At 39.4% G+C, this 21,000-nt stretch overlaps 1 protein-coding gene across 1 annotated transcript in view; it reads right to left on the reverse strand.

Annotated features, from left to right (window-relative positions):
* Positions 1-1,474: 1,474 nt before the first annotated feature.
* The window catches only part of SPIN1 (spindlin 1), a 27,778-nt gene continuing 8,252 nt past the window's right edge, over positions 1,475-21,000 (reverse strand). The window contains exons 2-5 of the mRNA XM_010081243.1: positions 11,499-11,547; positions 6,293-6,546; positions 5,045-5,278; positions 1,475-2,519 (exon numbers count right to left, since the gene is read on the reverse strand). Coding sequence (XP_010079545.1) covers positions 2,320-2,519; positions 5,045-5,278; positions 6,293-6,546; positions 11,499-11,547 — 737 coding nt within the window. The 3' untranslated portion in view covers positions 1,475-2,319. The remainder of the gene's footprint in view (positions 2,520-5,044; positions 5,279-6,292; positions 6,547-11,498; positions 11,548-21,000) is intronic.

The raw sequence follows: 21,000 nt of genomic DNA on the forward strand, positions 1-21,000 counted from the left end.
TAATTGGAAGAATATGTAGTGTATTCAAGAGGCTTGCAGAAAACCCACAAATGCAAGCCTAACACTAAAATGTTCCAGTAGACCTAAACCTCAGATATTTCAAAACAAACCTTGTATTCCTCAGATATATAGCCCGAAGTTCAGTGTACTAAGTTATTAATGTATCTTGTGTATAATTAATACACTCATTCATTCTTGTGCCACAAGTAACTTGGGCTCATGGAGCCAGGCTCAGCTTTGAGATTTACATGCAGGACTCTTAAGAGTCAATAAAAACACTTAACAGATCTGCAGGATGAAAACACTTGTGTTGCAAATCTGCTTACTTTGTTCAAAACACAAGGAACATTTATGACTCAGGTACTTAGTGCTTAAGGACTGCATTGAGAAGCTATTCACTGAAAGACAATAGCCTGCCTTTGGTTGCCCATGATGAAATACTGGACATAATGCAATATAGTAGCAATGGACAAAGAATTAAGGTATCACATTTATATGGCGAGTATTTATTACCATTCAACAGCATAATGAGGCACAAGCCTTAAGGCTAAAATATGAAATCAGGCAAAAAAATGGACAGAAAGGGGCTTAAACCACTGAGTCTTCAATATCAAGAATACCCACAATAGAGGTCATTCGTACCTCTGGTCTCTGATTAACAGCACCTCTCCTGCATCCTTTCACTAATGGCATACGGTTGGATATCAGAATATTTATTTGTTCCTTCCATCAGCAGTGTTGACTGTCTCCACATACTGTATATCTGTGAAGCAGTTCTTTGCAACTCACAGAGCTCAGTCTTAATGTAACATGAGAATTCTGTTGCTGTGCTGACCGTTGTTGCAGTTCTGATACTTCTAGAAGCTGCCACACTTAAGAAATCCTAGTCTTCATTTACAACTATCTTGCAAGATTCAAACCGTGAAAGGATTTTGCTGTTGTGGGCTGCTATTTACATCCACAATCTAATGCTGATGACTGAACCACTGAGACTGCCTATAGCTTCCATTAGATAGTACACCACTGGCATGCAGAACTCTAGTGTTCGCAGAATGAAATTCACGTTAACAGCATACCTCAAAGCAAGTACAATGTACACCACAAAAGGCAACAACAGGTTTAAGCTGTAGATTTGTCCAGACACTCCTTATGTGGAAAAGCCAGAAAAAGAGGAAGTGGGGAAGATGCCTTCTTGAACCAAAATGGTTAAAACTGAAACAAACATACAAAGAAATGCAACAGACTGAGCAGAAGGCAACAAATGCTTCTCCTTCTCTTAAGTAAGTCTTCAATGTAAAAGGACGCCCAACCCCCCCCCCCCCCCATGAGATTGTATTTACCATGTAAAATATTAACTACTGTTAGGCTTCTAAGTCCACACACAAACATTCAGGTTGCTAGGTTTTGATATTAAATGAGAGACTACTGATTGCCAATGTGTAGTCTAAAGTCTTCTGAAGTAGCATATATACTCTCAAAAGTTGTGGCACCAAGCACTTGGGTTTTGCTAAGAAGTGTGTATAACAAAGAAAGAAGTACATTTAGGATTGAAGGCAGCCTTGTTGCATGTATTTTTACTGGTTCCTACAACTTGTAAATATGGGCCATTAACCTGCATTTTCTAATTAACTGGTTATATAGATTAAATATATTTTTATAGTTTAAAGCCTTTTCACTGAAAGGTGCGTAAGTCAAACACTTGATATCGTACTGCCCTGTGACTACTAAAAATGCACAAGTATTTCCATGTACTGCAAGTTCTTAAAAAGCTAAATTTGAAATGAAGTGTAGAAACACAGCAGGTTGATGTTACCTGGGTTAAGCACTCCTCAATGCTGCACAAACTGTTTAAACCTTTCAGAAAACTCATCTCTGTCCCAACCCTGAAAACAAGGACTGCCAGAAGCCAGGAAATTAAATTTAATGTTACAAAAGAAGGCATATCAAAATATCAAACTACACTTGCATGTGGCAGTTGAACAGGTGAGTGCGAGGTTGAAGAAAAAGTTAAAATCTATGAAAAAATTTAGATTCATAATTACAATACTAGATCAACTTTACACAGCTTGAATTTGCAGCTGTTTTTTTGCTTTTAACTCCCTCCTGCCCAAATATATTGACTTCCTTCAAGAAAAGGAGTTCTCTTACACATTTTGTGACACATTTGTTTCTATTATTCAGAACAAAACAGTTTTGCTGGCAGAGATTGTGGGTTCGCAGGGACATTTAAGCTTTCATTAAACTGGAAAGCAGTCAAGTCTTTGTGTCTACAAATTTTACATTTAATAGTTCCACAAATTTGGCAAAAGTTCACGATGTCTAGGATGTCTTCACCAAATCGTAGACATAAATATGGAAATCATCATCAAACTTGATGAAATAGACAGATGGTTTGGCTTCAACTTGATGAATGACCATGCCAGTCCTTTTTGAGCCATCTTCTTTGGCATATTCCACTTGTTTGCCTACCAGGCTGTCCACAACTTCACCTGGTTCCCGTTCTGCAGGAGGTGAATCATCTGGAACACAAAACCAGTGTACTTTGGTAGACATTAATGGAAGTTTTCAATATGAAAGACAACTGCAGAATCTTTAAAACTTGCATGAAACAACCATACATTTTAAATACAGAGTACATAGAAATTAGTTCTGTTCAGACAAGCACCTAAGGATTGCCATGGTTCTAGGAAGTATGGTTGCAGAAAAATTTTCAAAGTTGCAGTGCATGCGTGCCACTGCAACAAAAACATCTCCTCTAAGATGACAGTAAGTGTAAACTAATTAAAAGCAGCTTTTGACTCCATATTGGAATAATGCTGTTGGTAAAGTCTAGCCTTATTATTTGCTTATCTAGCAAAACCTAGCCAGAAATAACCTTGTATTTTAGACAATGCCTATGCTGAATTTGGATAAAAAAGGTGTGATTTATAAGAAGCCAGTTGCCATGGGATTGGTTACAAGCCAATCACAGAACAAATGCGATAAAAGGTAAAAGCACTGTGCTGGGGAACTGGAAGATAACCACGCCTTCTTTCTCAGCTTGTCTTCTCAACTAGTTTAGATAAACTTGTATTCTGTATTCCAGTGAGGAATTTTCTTAGTAATGGTCACATCTGATGTGGCTTTTATTCTGGAAATCACAAACCTTTAATGTCTTGTTACAAATCTGTGTTAAGAATCCCTCACAGATTTCACCCATTTTCTTTTCAGTTATGCGAGTTGTGAAAGAACTACCAAAGGAAAGAAAAGAAACAACAACCAAACAACAGGGAATGAATAGATTGGATTGTAATACAAATTTAGGAAGTTTCTCTTTCAATTTTTGTTTCAGTTCTTCTATAAACGCACTGTCATACATAGTTATTATCCTCTTACTATCGGTTTTATGTAAAGCCTCTTCCTTTGCAAAGGAAGTAAGTTCTCGTTAAGTAAATTAAACTCTTACATTTTCACTTGAAAGGAATTACAAAGTGTTGACAAAGCTTTAGTAACAAATCCAACAATACTTTTTCCCACACTAAAAAAAGCATAAACAAAACTATCTAAATTTGGTCTCCTCACATATGCAAAGATTGTCTTTGAGAAGAGCCAGTTCCCTACAAATTTCAGCTATAATACTATGGCAAGTTCCACCAAATTTACAGACATACTTCCAGGTAGTCTAAAATCTGATTTGAAAAATACTACTCTTAACATCCAGTCATTGACTTAAGGACACAATTCAAAGTAAATCAAAAACATTTAGATTCAGGGAAGGTGGCAAATACTTAGAACTATTTTGAAAACAGGTAAGCAGTAGATAGTCTCCGAGTGAGCATGAAGGAAGAAGTGTGTTAAAATCAATTAATTTTTAAATGGAAAACATACAAGCTCACCCTCACCCCCAAAGGTAGAAGAAAGCAAAGCAGACTTAAAATACATTCCAAACCCTTTTTAATAGTTAAGCCAGAAATTATTTGAAGGTTCAAATCTGAAAGAGCTTGCTTTATTTTTTTAGGAATAGGAAGGTAACCTTTTTCCATTGTGGCTCACTCTTCACAAGCAGCAGATTCATTACTTTTTGTTAGAGTGAGGGGGGGGAATATATAAACACAGGTGATTACTACAGATATTATGCAAATAAGTGCCACTTGTAATTTAGCCAGCAGACAGTTATCAGTGCTATATCTGAAGGAAGGCAGTCTCAAACTCAACCAATTAACTGTGACTGAAAATTATGTAAAGTACATAAGTATATAGACAACCAATACAGTTATCCAATTATTAATTTTCTTTAAAGCCCAGATTGCCTCTGTCAGAAGTGTGTTTTAGGTACCTGGGACAAATAAAAACAAAGTATTTCTTACAAGCTTTTTCTGGTTTTTTTTGTACTGGCTATCCAAATCTCTTGAACAATATTGATTTTGTGAAAATTCTTCTCCATTAATAGGAAAAGCCCCAATGACTTTCACTTCAAGAAGGGAGGGAAAAAATATCACTCAATCTACTGAAATATTTTTCTTGCTAGTGTGTTGCAACATGTGAGAGAAAATGAATTTTTAAAAGATCAGTACTTCTTTCCCCCAACAAACTACTCAAAAGTTTTTCAAATTGAAGACACCCACCCCAATGAAGTTAATCTGAATATATTAGTAAGCCTCAACTTATAAGAACTGCTTCAGAAACACAAATCAAGAGCCATCTCAACAAGCTGTGATATTTCTAGAAGAAAACAACTGTGAAAAACTTCTGGTTTGTCAGTTTCCATTAAAAAAATTCCAGCATAAACTCTTCCAGAGTAGTATGTGCATATTTTCAGCAGAATTAGGAATAATTATGGCAAGTGCTTTTCCTGCACATGTTGCTGCTCATAAAAGTAAAATATTTCAGCGGTTAATACTGATGTTCTTTGTTGTGCTATAACCTTTGTTAGTTGTGATCCTTAAAAAAAAAAATACAGGGAGTAACAAGATCTTTGTCAGTTCTCCTGTCCATAAATGAACCACAGCATAATATTATAAAAAGCTGCCACTTTCCAGAAAAATACAGTAACTGGCCTACTTACTTGAATCAGGCATAATGCGAAGGTCACCTTCTTTATAATCATCTAAGAGTTGGTACATGTACAAGACAGGATCTTTCTCATAGGTAATATAAAACCATGTGTTCATAATAGGAGCTCGAGCCAAAACCATCCCCCTCCATTCGTCTTTTGAGCCATCTTCTGTCTCAAACATGTGTTCCACAGCTTTACCAATCATTGTGTCTGCCAGGTGGGCATCGCTAATTCGAGATGAAGCTGAAATGACAGCATTTCCTAAGTTCATTCAAAAGTGCAGATATATTTTGTTGTGAAAAATAATCTTTACTATGATTCATAAACAAATTTGACTGGAAGTCAGTCATGTCATACAGAAAACAAACACTGTCCATTCCAGAAAGTTTACTAGTGAAGAACTGCAAAACTAGGAATTTTGTTAAACAACAATGTATCATTGTCCTCCCTATGATTAAACACCCATAATGCAAGGTGAAGGGACATCAATCGAGGCCACAGCAGTGAAGACTCTTTGTATTTTACCTAGGCACTGGAGGGAGCAAGGCAGGCAAGGGAGAAGACGAAGAGAGGCTAACCACAGAACAGTTCTATGAAGTTATTAATGAAACTTCAGGGTCTGGTTCCCCCAATGCCACTCTAGAGACTTCTACCAATTGCTCTGCAGTCAAAAGAAGCAACAGCTTATTCTGTTCATAAATTAGTAATTACTTGGGTAAATACTGAACTTTGCAGTTTGAAAAACCTGCAGTTTAACAATCCAGTGCCAATTCTGAAAAATCAAAAAGCCTTGTTACTAAATCAAGTTATTTCACTTAGAAGATGCCTTTCACCCCTATTAATAAGTCCTTAGGCAAAGTACATGAGGAAAAATGTGACATTATTACTGTCAGACACACACAAAAGACAGCAAAGCCAAGATGGCTTAGAGTTTAAATTTTAACAGAAATGTCAATGTTAACTTCACAGACGGCTCTTAGGCATAAGACTCTAAACAAAAACTCCAGAACGTACTGCATGCTACTTAAAGACAGAAGACAGCACTACAGTTGCTGGTATCATCAAATCTTTGTGTAATTAAGAAAATTTAAATAGACCACTTAGATTATCTGCTGTGTGACAAAAATGAATTTGACTAATAAATTTAAGTGGTCAGATGTTATCTTGGGGAAGTTTGGAGAGATTAGTGGAAAACATTTAATAGTAAATGTCAGCTTATATGTATGTGAATTTATCAGAAAACCCCAAAACACTTACCAACTCTGTCTGGAAGAACTTCAAGTGCTGAAACTCTTTCATCTTTGTGCAGTTCTAGTCCATACACACAGTCAAATCCATCATACTTTATAAGATAGAGAGAGGGATTTACAGGAACTTGATCAAGAACTGTGCCCTTCCATTGTGTTACAGGTCCACTCCCTTCTTTCCATCCATGCTGTATTCTGCAGCCTACAATATTTCTTCGTGGCTGAGAAATAGGTTTGCTTGGTCCCACATTGTTTCTATGCTTTCTGTACACAGACACAAACACAATATTAAACAAGTACATACATATTCAAAATTCTACTCTAGATAACAGCTGTATGCTTTAAGATGAGAATATATTTTATAGCTTAGTGCACCTTATTCAAGTTAGGGTATAAAGCACATTACACTGTATTGGAAAAAAAGAAAAACAGACTGAAAAGTAGTGAAACATTTTTAATGTGCTTTATAAGGCCAGGTTTCTAACAGTTGTTTCTAAAACTAGTTTGCTTAAGCCAAAAGAATTATTTTAGCCCTTGCTACACTGAATATCAAAAGTAAAATGCAGCTGATCAGGTCTCAAAGCACAAGGTTACCTGGCAGTATTATAACTTCAATGCCTTGTTGCTCTCTGCAGAACAGTAAACACAAGGCTTGCCCCAAGAGGAAAAAGTCAGTGGAAACATTACCAGTGTCTGGCTAAAATTCTTCCAACGTGTTTGTCCTCCCCAATGTGTGTTTTTGACTCCATGTATTTTTAAGGATACATAGTACCAACACCACGTCCCTAGCATTCCTTTTTAGTATAGCAAAAGAAAAATGATATGTAGTAATAATGGCAATAGAAGGGATACTCCTTAATGTGGAAAACAGATTCCATATACGTTTTTGTCCTTCCTCTATTTTCAGGGAAGTTGCACAGAAATTCCTTCTGGTGAATAACAGTTGTTTTTCTGATTAACAGTTATATAAGCTATTTGACAGTTTAAAATCACTGAAAGTGTTATAAAAGTTTTGTTCTACCCTGTTATTAAAACCACTAATTGACAATTTTGAATTGTACAGACAGAAGAAACGAAGGAACATTATGACAGTATGTTGGTGGTAAGAAACCAATATATCTATTTTAGCATGTTACAATGCATCTGTTCATTACTAAAAACATTATTTAGAGGGTTGCCTGATCAAAATTCTCATGATGTCACTTAGTTGTAAAATAATTTTTTGGGTTACTAGTTGCAGCACACTTCATTTAAATGACAATAAAATATGCACACCACTAGCATGCTTAAAAGCAACATCTAAAAGTGAAAATCAGTTGCAGAAAATCAGCTGCAGAAAACAGTATTCTTCCCAAGATTAGAGATAGTGACCAAAGAGAAACATCTCCAGGAAAAATTAATGCTCTCAGGGAAGTCCCTATATTACCCAAAAAAGACAAATAACAATGATACCACTTAAATCCTGGAAGGAGTCTTGAAGAATAATGCACTCACTACATGACTCTGGAATGTATAATGCTGAAGATGTAATCATTACAAGATATAAGATCCATTCAGAAGCTTCTCCCACCTCCACACTTTCATTCACCATGAAGATCTTAGCCAGGGGTTTTGTCAAATTTCACCTGTTATCATTTGACCTTTTCAGCAAGATCAAACTGCAGTTTTTGTACTCCTAACTTTGGTAGCACAGATTATTATGGGAACTCCGACCTCTTGTAGTTAAGAAGCACTTTCCCACAAAGTTGGTTCTAATTTTATGCAGAAACTAGAACACCTGTTCAAACTCTAGCTCTTGCTCAAACATATCTATTGTTTTTAAAACTGTAATAGTGTTAGTAATAGTTTACAGTTTACTATTACAACATGAGATCAGAGATCTGGTTCTCAGTACAACAAAAATGAGTTTGTTTTGCATGCCATTAATTTATTTAATTCTAATGAATCCTAGTTCAGAATAAAGCCAACTGAAGATAAAAAAGTTAAAATTCATATAGCAGTGTCAGTTTTAAACATGTTTGTCTACGCTGCTAATCATTTCATTGCTGAAAAAAGGTAAATATAACATTGTTCATGTTTAACCTCGGTCAATTTTACTTTCTGTTTATAAAGCATAATCCACTTTAAATTGAAACAATTTTAAAAAAGATGATGGAAAAAGACTGCATAACTGAGTTCAAATTGGTAACTGCCTTTGAAATACCTCAGAGTGCAAAAAGCATTACAAATTTAATTACAAGTCAAGTACCTGCCAGGTGTACTTGCAGTTCAAATTTTTGTTTGAAGGTTTTACTACTGAACAGCCACTCACTCTCTTTTGCAGTGGTTCACACTGTAAGAACTGAGATTTTCACACTAGGAAAACCTACTCCGTCTTGCATCTGAACACGTGGTAAGAAAGCAAGCAGAGGCATCTAACTATCAACAAATAGCTATGAACACTCTTCCCTGTAAGTCAACCAAGTAACGAACTCAAACCTCTCATCTAGTCAACAATGTGTTATTTCTGTAACACACCAAGTAATACAAATAAATGTACATAAGCCTCTATGATGCTATATCCAGAAGGCTCGACACAATTTTTTCCTTCTGTTTCATTAGAATTATCTTTAAAATTCCACAAAGATTTGCTCTTGAAGAGTGAATAACAGTTTTCCTAGACATGTAAAATATGGGGCCAGGAAAAACAGAAAAAAGCAAGTCCTGGAAATAGCTCTTGACACATCAGACGCATCCTCACTGTAAATGGCCCTTCATTCCCCAAGAGTTGCAGATCCTCTTCCTTATCTTGAAGGCAGAAGCTGTTAAGTAAAACCTAGTTATGTGGAAAAAGTTTCATTATCAGAACCAGATACTTTAGAAACTTTCTAGAGACTACACAGGCAGAAAGAAATCTTCACAGATTTTTTAAAGTCGTATTTATATGGTCCCCACACAAACTTTGGTAGCTGCTACCAGGGAAACCAATGCAGTGCGGAACTCCACAGGACTACTAGCAGAAAAATCAACTGCTACTTCAGGCTTGTGCTTGAAAGAGAACCTAGCATTTATAAGAAGAAGAATGGCAATTCCCAATAATCTATCAAGTAAAGTTACCCATTTAGGTTTTGTTGCTTGAGGTTTTTTTCCTGATCATCTCATCATCTCAGAAAAACTCCACAGGGTAGAACTAAGGATCTGAACTAACCTTCAGATACTGCAAGAACCAAGATTACAAATTAGCTTAAAGTGGGATCAGAAATTCAAAATGGTTAAATTCGCTTGTAGTTAAACTGCAGGTATAACCTGCATCTCAAAGTCCTTAAACTGCCAACTACAAGAAAACTGGAGAGCCTATGAAGAAAGGACTGTTTTATACTTGCACTATTTCTTATACTCTTTTCTTATACACCAAGGTGGAAAGAATGAGATCTGGTAGATTACTGACTGATCTGATGCCAGGGAAGTCAGTTTCATAATGGCAGAGACCACCACTAACCACTGACAGAGGACTTCGAAGAACTGTCCTATAACCACGAGAACCCTCTCCAAAAGGCTCAACAGTTAACTACCATTTAGTAAACAAGAGTTCAGAAGACTCGTCCACACTGCTCATTCTATCACATCCTCAATTACTGAGTCATGCCCTGTTCCATGCTCTTGGCTCCTTCCTCAGGAACAAACCTTTTGAAGCTAGTTTAAAATCTCCTTGATGGCCTTTGAGTGCCAGTAGGCTTGTTACTCTTTTTCTTTAAATGAGAAGTAACTAAATATATAACTAAGTGAATGACAGGGCATGCATTACTAACTCAGTCTACCATAACAGCTCAGAGTAGTACCAGCATATATTATTACACGGTCATTCATAGCCTACTCTTTTACAGTAAACTGCTACCGTTGTCCACTATGTCTCATTCTCAGGCAAGTCAGTGAGCAGCACACAAGAAATCACCTTGGTTTGGTACAAAAAACCTTCACTAAATAATTAATAAACATTTGAACTAGGCTAAATTACCACAGAACTAAGCTGGATGCTTAAGTTAAAGGCCTCAAAATCACGTCACATAGGATCAAAACTTCTTACGCCCCATAAAAGCCTTTATGCTAACAAATGTACAGCCTGCTTCGGTGTTTAAATAAGTGTATATCACCACAACAATAAAGACAATCTAGCCACCCTCAAGTACAAAAGGCAACCCACCTCTGATAGTCTTCCCATCATACACTCCTTTCTCTGAGCGGTTGAAAGAGAACAAGAGAAATTAAGTTTTAACCAACTCTACCTGTCCCTAGACAAATAAATGTTTCTCTTTGCCTTCTATGAAGATAGACAAGAATGGGTAATGATGAGCTAGTGGAAGGGATTAGTTTTAGATCAGGTGTTGTCTCTGGGAAATAGTTAACACTGTTAGCAGTGATTAACTATGTTAATTGTAGAAAATACACCCGCCGAACAAATTACATTCCATTGATGTGCCACTATAAGACTTTACACTTCAAATACAACTAGTAACATTTAAGTTTCACACTTACCCAGCTTAGATTTCTCCCAACAGAGGTAGCCAGATATGACATCTTGCTGTTTGACACCAAGACCAATTATGCCCAGAACATAATCTCTATTTTCACACAGCTACTCACCAATACTCAGCTACTACCATTTAAAAATGTTGTAGACAGAAAAATACATGCCATGGATGTGTAGGATAAACAGGTATCCTTCACACACAAACACCAGCTTCCTTACAGAAGTATTTCAGTATATTCTTTATTTTAGAATGATGAAAAATCCTTTTCAAAACTACGGTTAGAGTGAATGCAAGATTAGCTATTTCTAAAATTAATTCTGGACTGAGCTATCAGTAAGCATGCTTTGCAGTTTCTATTGGCCTGGTGACAATGCAGGAACTCTGTGCCAGAGAGCAGAGATCCTGCAGTAAATGTGGCTTATTCCTGGCTTGCAACTTCTCTCTGAATTCCAGAAAGAATTACAAAATTGTACTCAAGGATAATTTCACACTAACAGTCAAAACGATGTTTAAAATTCCATTTGTGGGACATTTTTTCCTACCACCCTCCTGAAAGAATTAAAAGTCTGATTCTACACACATATACAGACTGAATATTATTCCACATGATTTTAAAGAACAAAGTGAGTGGAACAATACAGATATATTTCTAGAACAGTACTTCCAGTTACTGAGAGCTATACTTTAGTAAAAATACTAACAACTTACTTGTGGGAAGTTCTTTTCTTCATCATGCTGGCAGACACTCCTGCATGACCTACAATATAAACGATGATCGAATTATTGAAAAATAAAGTGTGTATACAATGCTAAAAAAAGCCATCTTATGCAAATGTCTTCCTTTTAAATGTTAAAATGTAAAGAATCCAAACACTTCATGTTATGACTGATCAATGAACTCCTATAACGGGACACGCCTTGGCAGAGACAAACAGAGGCAACATGCTCATGAAGCTCAGGGATGAGAAGAGAGTGACAGACCGTAACTGTTAAAAGGAAAGCTAAAGTTAACACACAAACAGGGACCTGTGTGGTCTTCTATCTTGTGACAGTTGAGATGATGAATCAGTTACAATAGTTAAGTGAATCAACTGGCTGTGCAACTTTTCATCCTTGAACTAATCAAAGGGGTGCAAGGACATATCTTTCTGACTCAGCCAGACCAGCACTGGGGAAGTATATACACATCTCAGCCTAAGAGAGCATATAAAAACCAAACTATGGAAAAAAATTGCTTTGAGAAGAGCAACAGGCTTGAGCTGGCTTCAACCCATGTATTCCTTCCCAGCAACTGGGGACACCCAGTTTTATGATGGTGAGAATGCTATAGAGACCAGTAAACAGGATCACATTTGTACTGAGATGCAACTGTACATTGCAAGTATTGTATTCTGCTAAGTACTGGTGATTTTATGGTTGCAACATTCTGCTAAATCACAAATTAGTGCAATCTCAAAAAAACTTTAAAAAAAGAGGTACTAAAACAGTAAGCCCTACTTGTGTGCAATGCATAAGAGAAACTGGTTAGGAAAGCAGTGGACTCTCGACACTAATTGCCATCATGGCTGTGATAGTCTGTGAGATAGGGTGAATGTTATCTACTAACAAATCAGTCATACTGGGAATTCTCATTCTGCACTTTAGTCATGAATAAGAGCCTAAGAGCAGTGGGGAAAGGTAGTGAAAAGACTGTCTGCAGACAGACCCCTTATTGTTTAGAGGGTGAAAAACATTGTGAGTGCTAACAAAGGCTAGAAAGAGTTACCTGATAAATGTGAAAACAAGGAAGGGAGAAATCCTAAGTGGGATTTTTCATGGATGGAAGAACATTGCACTTGTCCCAGTGACATTTTGGGATGAATATGAAAAACTGAAAGCTTCTCATAAGCTGGAGAGAAGAAAGGGGAAAGCAGGCTTGTGCTGGTTACTAGAAAGCTACATGTGAGCAGTAGAGAAGAAAGCAGAGAAGACGTGCAAGAACAAGATGGTCAGAAAAAATTACAAAAGGTAACATCATGTATTAAAGACAATGTGCACAACTAGAAAAATTAAAATAAGTTATTCGAATGAAAACTGAGGCCTCAGATCATATCCAATAGCCACATGTGTAGGGATCATTTACTAAGGTCATCCCAAATAGACCCTGTTAAAGTGATGGCTGCTACATATTCTGAGGATGATAAATGGCTAGGAGATGTAAGTCTTGATCTTGGTTGTCCCAGTCTTTTCATCGCAGTGGTTTTCACTGGGTTAAAGTTAAATTTCCTCACAGTAGCTTGTATGGTGCTGTATTTTGGATTAGTGCTGGTAATAATATTGATAACATATGGATCTTTGTTACTGCTGGGCAACGCTTACACGGAGTCAAGGCCTTTTCTGCTCCTCACACTGCCCTGCCAGAGAGTAGGTTGGAGGTGCACATGAAGTCAGGAGGGGACACAGCTGGGACAGCTGACCCCAACTGACCAAAAGGATATTTCACAACGTATAGAATCATAGAATGGTTTAGGTGGAAGGGACCTTACAGATCATATAGTTTTAACCCCCCTGCCATGGGCAGGGACACCTCCCGCTAGACCAGGTTGCTCAAAGCCTCATCCAGCCTGGCCTTGAACACCTCTGGGGATGGGGCATCCATAACCTCCCTAGGCAACCTGTTCCAGTGTCTCACCATCCTCACAGTAAAAATTACTTCCTAATATCTGATCTAAATCTACCCTCTTTCAGCTTAAAACCGTTACCCCTCGTCCCTTTGCTACACTCCCTGATAAACAGTGCCTCCCCATCTCTCCTGTAGGCCCCCTTCAGGTACTGGAAGGCTGCTATCAGGTCTCCCTGAAGCCTTCTGTTCTCCAGGCTGAATAACCCCAACTGTCTTCATCTGGGAAATGCTCCAGCCCTCTGATCATTTTTGTGGCCCTCCTCTGGACTCGTTCCAATAGGCCCATGTCTTTTTTGTGGGGAGGACTCCAGAGCTGGATGCAGTACTCCCGGTGGATGTCATGAGAGCAGAGGGGGAGAATCATCTCCCTTGACCCACTGCTCGTGCTTCTTGTGATGCAGCCCAGGACACGGTTGGCTTTCTGGGCTGCAAGCACACGTTGCTGGGTCATGTTCAGCTTCTCATCAAACAACACTCCCAAGTCCTCCTCAGGGCTGCACTCAAGCCATTCTCTGCCCAGCCTATATTTGTGCTTGGGATTGCCCCAATCCACGTGCACGACCTTCCACTTGGCCTTGTTGAACTTCATGAGTTTTGCACAGTCCCACCTCTCCAGCCTGTCAAGGTCCCTCTCGATGGCATCCCTTCCCTCCAGCGTGTCGACCACACCACACAGCTTGGTATCATTGCAAACTTGCTGAGGGTGCACTTGATCCCACTGTCCATGTCTCCCACCGATATGTTTAACAACACTGGTCCCTGTACTGACCCCTGTGGATGCTACATGTCACTGTCTCCACTTGGACATCGAGCCATTGACCACAACTCTTTGGGTGCAACCATACAGCCAATTCCCTTATCCACTAAGTGGTCCACACATCAAATCCATGTTTCTCCAATTTAGAGACAAGGATGTATTGTGGACAGTGTCAAAGGCTTTGCAAAAGTCCAGGTAGAGGATGTCAGCTGCTCTTTCCTCATCCACCAACGCTGTAACCCTGTCATAGAAGGCCACCAAATTTGTCAGGCACGATTTGCCGTTGGTAAAGCCATGTTGGTTGTCACCAATCACCTGGTTGTTTTACATGTGCCTTAGCATAGATTCCAGGAGGATTTGCTCCATCATCTTGCCAGGCACAGAGATGAGACTGACCGACCTGTAGTTTCCTGGGTCTTCCTTATTTCCCTTTTTAACAATGGCGGGAACCTCAGCAGGCCTCCACGACTTCTCAAATATGGTGGATAGTGGATTAGCAACTTCATCGCCAGTTCCCTCCAGACCCGCAGATCCATCTCACCAGGTCCCATGGACTTGTGCACCCTCAGGTTCTTCAGATGGTCTCGCACCTGATCTTCTCCTACAGTAGGCAGTTCTTCATTCTCCCAGTCCCTGCCTTTGCCTTCTGCGACTGGGACTGTGTGGCTTGAGCAGTTGCAGATGGAAGACTGAGGGGGAAAAAAGTGAATACCTCAGCCTTCTCCATATCCTGGGTAACCAGGTCTCCCATTTCCTTCCCGAGAGGGTCCACATTTCCGCTAGTCTTTCTTTTATCACCAACATACCTGTAGAAGCTTTTCTTTTTGCCCTTGATGTCCCTGGCCAGATTTAATTCTATCAGGGCTTTAGCTTTCCTAACCTGATCCCTGGCTGCTTGGACAATTTCTCTGCATTCCTCCCAGACTACCTGTCCTTGCTTCCACCTTCTGTAGGCTTCCTTTTTGTGTCTGAGTTGGCCCAGGAACTCCTTGTTCATCCATGCAGGCCTCCTGGCATTTTTGCCTGACTTCCTCTTCGTTGAGACAAATCGCTCCTGAGCTTGCAGGAGGTGGTACTTGAATATTAACCAGCTTTCTTGGGCCCCTCTTCCCTCCAGGGCTTAATCCCATGGTACTCTACCATGCAAATCCCTGAAGAGGCCAAAGCCTGCTCTCCTGAAGTCCAGGGTAGTGAGTAAAGAGCCTGTAACCTTCCATTCCAACACTCCAGTCATAGGAGCCATCCCACCATGTCTCTGTGATGCCAACAGGATCATAGCCCTGCAGGCGTACGTACATCTCTTAACTCCTCTTGTTTGTTCTCCATGCTATGTAAGTTTGCATAGAGGCACTCAAGTTGGGCCCCCGATGAAGCTGACTTACTGGCTGGGATTCCTTTGTGCTGCTCCTCAGGTGCTCTCCTGTTGACCTGTGATCCTTCTCCAGGCTCTGGGCATCTGTTACTGGCACTGCCATAAAACTGTTAGGAGCAGGATGGATTTAAGTTCCCCTTCCCTGGCAGCTTTAAAGACCCTTTCAACCAGGTTGGCAAGCCTATAACTGAAGACGCTCTTAAAAAATCTCACAGATGGACCTCATCAGCCCCCAGTAAAATGTGTTTTTCCAAGCAAGTGCTTTGGTCTAAGTAGCCAAACCCCTGGCTCTGGCACCAGTCCTGTAATGACTTGTTAACTCACCAGATTCAACTGGCCCTTTTGAACCCTTTCCTTTTGACCAGGAGGACTGGTGAGAAAACTGCCTGCACTCTAGAGTCCCTTACCTCCTCTCCCAGGGCTCTGTAATCCTTCTTGATACTCCTCAGACTGCTTCAGGAATCCATGGGCTGTACAAGGCTTGGTAGTCTCCCAGTGACATCTTTGATATGAGCCCCAGGTAGGCAGCATGCCTCTCTAGATAGTTGGTCAGGCTGGCAAATGGGTGCCTCTGTAACTCTCAAGAGAGAGTTGCCTATTACTATCACCCATCACCTTTTCTTAGTTATGCTGGTTGTTATACAGGGAACAGGCTGGGCTGCCTTACTGATCTCCTGATGTGACAGGTCTCTCCTCTACAGTCTGCAGAGTGATGAAGCAGTTCTGCATGATATGATCATGCTCAGTATACAAAACGGGGGGAGAGCAGGTGGGAAAGGCTGGCAGGGAGTCCGCTGCTCAGTGACTGGCTGGGCACCAGTCTGTCGGCGGTAGGCAACTGTTTTTCTCCCCCTATCCCACCTGGGGAAGGACTGAGCGAGTGGCTGTGTGGTGCTTATTGCTTGCTAGGGTTAAACCATTACACTAACAATGATTATTCATATAGTCCAGGAAAAGAATGTAGCTTTAAAGGGGTTGATCCCATGATAAAAATTCAGGAAACACCAGATACATCCCCTTGTGAGAGGTTTTACCTTCCTAAAATTAGGTAATTGATCTACATACTAAATTTTCAGCTAAATCAGGAGATATACCCCTACAATGGATGACCCGTTTATGAGAAAAGGAGCAAACCAGGTTACCCTCACCATAGAGGAAGCTCAAGATTTAGTAGGTGACTAGGTGATTAGGACTGGTGATTCTTCTAAAACCCTGCACTGCAACAGGCAGACTTGCTGTTGGGCTGTGCTGTCTGCTGGGCCAGGCAGCTCCTTGACAGCTGTTGGGGAGGGATGGGGAACAGACAAGGGAGACGGTGGTGGAAGAATACTCAAGAGTTGCAAATAGTCATGTTGAAATCTGCCATCTCAGAGATGCTGGACAGATCTGACTGTAGGTCAGGACAGGTAGCCACCAAGTCTCCTGGGTGCTATAAAGAAGAGAAGCCTGGTCAGTCATGGGCCAGCCATGTGGGTTTTTACAGGGCTCAGGACAAAAGGCACTAAGGTAGCTCACACCATCAAGAGGCCACCGTGACAGCCACTGTCACTGTGCAATAGCTGTATTGCAATTGTGTTGTGATTTCAGTATATTGCTCTGCTAAATCAGGGTGCTATATAATGTTATCTTCAATTGGTATTAAAACATGAAACCCTCTTTGTCCACAGTATCTAAAAGACCCTGGTCAGAGTGCTGGACTGACACACGTGTAATTCTAACATCTCATGTGTATGCAGAAGAATGCCCAGAATTTCAGCTGCGGCTACTTACATTAACACCTACAGAGAAATACCTGAATTTCTCTATAGGTCTAAACAAACAAATTCTTTTAAATTCGACACAATGTGCATGTTCCAAGCACAGCTTTGGAAGTATATTGTTTCATGATAGTAGTAGTGTCACACAGGAGAGCCAAGCACTGAATGTACTATTAATCTTCAAAGTCTTAATAAATATTTTAATATTTGCATTTTCTTGTGAAAAACTAAAGAAGACATATACAAAGTTACAGAAATGGCAGAACTAAATAATACTACATCTTATGGTTACAACACTCAAGCTTGTATCAAATTCTTGGGAACCAGCATTTCCAGCCATAACAACATCTGAAATGTTTGTGTTTCAGAAACTAAGCCCTACTTGCCAACTACTACAGTACAGATCCTACTTGCAATTTTTGGCTGTTCTCAGACCAAATAGTTAGACTGCATGTTTATAAAAAACAATATCACACAAAGCTTGATTAGAAACCCAAAAGACTCTGGGACTTGACTACAACCACCAAGCAAGCTTTCTGATCATACTGCCAGCTATCTCTTCTGCATCTGAAGAAGATGAGTTTTGTTAATACATAATACAATAAAACATGTTTTCATAAAAATATTATGGTGTTTTATGAAAAATAAAATACTTAGGAAAAAAGTCCGTTCTAACAAAGTAGAGGAACTGCATCATCAGAACATGAAAACTTGCATTTTATGGTTTACATTACTGGCTGATGAGATGAAGTAAGATTCTGGCTAAATCAGCTCAAGTGCATAAAAAACACTACAGAAATAAAACCCACATATTCTGCAGTGGTTCGGCACAAAACCTGCATTCTGTCCTCCACTCAGGGACTCTGAACCTGTGCGTAATAAGGGAAGTCCAAAGCATTGTTTTCCAAAGTGAAGAACAGGAACTCTAGACTTACACAGAAACATTTACTACAGAAGCTGCAATAACCTCAAAGGAGAAGCTATGCAGACCTCTGGGAATGGGTGTTTGCCCTCTTCACTAACTTCTCACCTTGGGAACCTTGTATTTTTCATAAGATTTAACTTGTTTGTTTATGTAGTGAACTCTAAACTAAAGTCAACTAAGACAACTAAGCACTGCTCAGCTTCTTATGTCAGTCAGTACCTTAAGATAGCTCCTTGTTTAACACATAAAGTTATAGCACTTGGATGTTTAATATAGCAAGCTTTAAAGAAGATATGATTGCAAGTACTTTTAGATCCTAGGACAAACCCACTCTCTTACTGACTAAAAGCCTATTTGCCAGAATTAATTTGTATTTTGCACTGTCTGAATTCAGTAATGTCTCAATGAGATGCAAACTCCTTTTAAAGACATCTCAGGCTACACTACTGAATTGCATAGCACTTTACTTAGCTAGATAGTTGCAGAAATTGAAGGAAGAGTTCACTGAATCATGAACATCTCCGTACGTCCTCACCCACTCAGTGGATGAGGGCAAGGTTTACTTTTGGATCTCTGCACGGTAACCCAAAACACCTAGAACAATGCTTTGAGAGGTTAAATTAACAATTTTGTTTAAAAATACGCAAAAATACAGAAATACAAACCCATAAAATATATAGTGGAATTACAAAAGATAACTGACTTGGCAAAAAAAACCTTATAACAGTACAACCTCCTACTGACAACGCTAAGACTTAGAATGATGTGACAACTACTAACAATGTAACGACACCACAATTACCAACAATACCAAAACTACAATTATATTACAACTAAAAACCACTGTCCAATAAACCTGCAATCGCTTATTAACACTAGAAAGAAAAACTTTTAATTACTTATCGATACCAAAAACCCCATGTAATACAAAACCAAAACTTCTAACAGTGTTACCCTTATGTGCCAGGAATGTAGTTAGAGACAGGGAGAGAGAAAGAGATTCTTGAAGAGAAAAGGAAAATAAATGAAGAGAGAAAGGAAAGATTTCAGAAATATGTCACCACCCTTGGGATACAGTGATGATCAACGTCTTGGTGGTCCTCCGATGATGGGTGCACACCTTCCCATAGATATTTCATCTTTTATAGACATAAGTTCTCAGGTCTCTGCCTAACTTTCTTCAGTTAGCATAAGAAGCAATGGAGGTGTCTCCTTAATTTACACAGGAAGCAGAGAGGGGTGTCTCTGTATTTTGCATGGGAAGATTGGATTAGCTTTGGCTTGACATTCCTTGTTGGTGCTTCAGAGGTGAGGGGCGTGACCTTGTGGGGCAAGGCCTGCTCCTTGATTGTGAGGGAGGCAACCTCCTTAGCAAGGGAGTAAGGCCATATGTCCTTCGGTATATTCCCCACTTTCAGCAAGGAGTTTACAAGGGAGATGTTTGAGACAAACCATTTGTTTACAAAGTGTTCAGCAGACAATTGCCTTTCACCGCTTATGGGGGGCCTTTGACAGGCAGTTGCAGTCCTCTGCAATAAACCCCTTTCTCTTTTAGTCCCTTACACTCTCCCCAACAGCAGCTCCAAACAGGGGGATGGAACAGCACAGAATCCTTACACTTACATATTCTAGTAACAAGGTCAAAATCAGAATTATTTGATAAATTTGCCTGCCTGAATCTTTCTTCCTACAGGAGAATACCTTCAGCAATCCTTTTTCCACTACAACTGGAAAACTTCAAGAACTCTATGAGCTACTCATAGGGCCAAAATTCAATAACATCCAGAGTCTGGAGTTGTATCTAAGCTTTGGAAGGGGAGAAGGGACAATGGTGTACAGAGAAATGTTCAAGATGCCAGCAGTACTGCTTTGTTATTTATCACTTGGGACAGCATCTTCCTTACTGTTAACAAGATACACTCAAATAATACTGCTATAATCCTTGCCATCTTCAGTGAGGATTTTGAAATCAAGACAATTAGAGAAGCCAACTTAAGCAGTTCACGCACATGTAACAGTAAGACAGCTTGAGGTAGCAGCTACATTGTTAAACATGCAACCTCCGCCATCACATCCCCAAATTTTACTGCCTGATCCCCTTTCAGTCACTGAAAAACAAGGATGATGTCCAGATAAAATGGTAGTAACATACCAGAACTGTTTCAAACTGCTTTTTTCCCCATTTGTTATCAAAAGCATTGAAAACAAAAGTAACGCTTTATACTAAGTGCTAAAACAATTACAGGTATTATTTATAAAAAGTAGTAACAATAAAGGCAACCAAATGCAGTTTTTATACCTTAGGGCACTAGTTTTACACTTGAAGACCATACATTACGTGATGCCCTAACTCTCAAAATTGCGTCAGTAAGATGAACACTTCTATCTGTTTAATAGCAGTATGTGAGAGAACGTTTCCCTAAGAGGAGCTTAAACTGAAGTCCACTGATGCAACAAGACAGTACGTTCCAACAGACACAAGCAGCAGAGTAAAAATACAAAAAGTATGCTCAACAGCCCCATCACACAGAGGAATGGCTAGCGACCCCAAAGCACCTCTTTAACTATTACCACTTCATTGCAAAATATGATCTGGCCCATGCTAAGAGAAAACATTTGTTTCAAGCAGCTAATGTGAGGTAGTCTTTGAGTGGCTACAAAAACTATTCCTTTGAAGTGGTAAAGCCCATCATAAGCAATTTACAATAAAAATATCTAGAAATGCTGCTCAGTTTCT

Source organism: Pterocles gutturalis, unplaced genomic scaffold, assembly GCF_000699245.1.
Source record: "Pterocles gutturalis isolate BGI_N339 unplaced genomic scaffold, ASM69924v1 scaffold12924, whole genome shotgun sequence".
NCBI lineage: Eukaryota > Metazoa > Chordata > Aves > Pterocliformes > Pteroclidae > Pterocles > Pterocles gutturalis.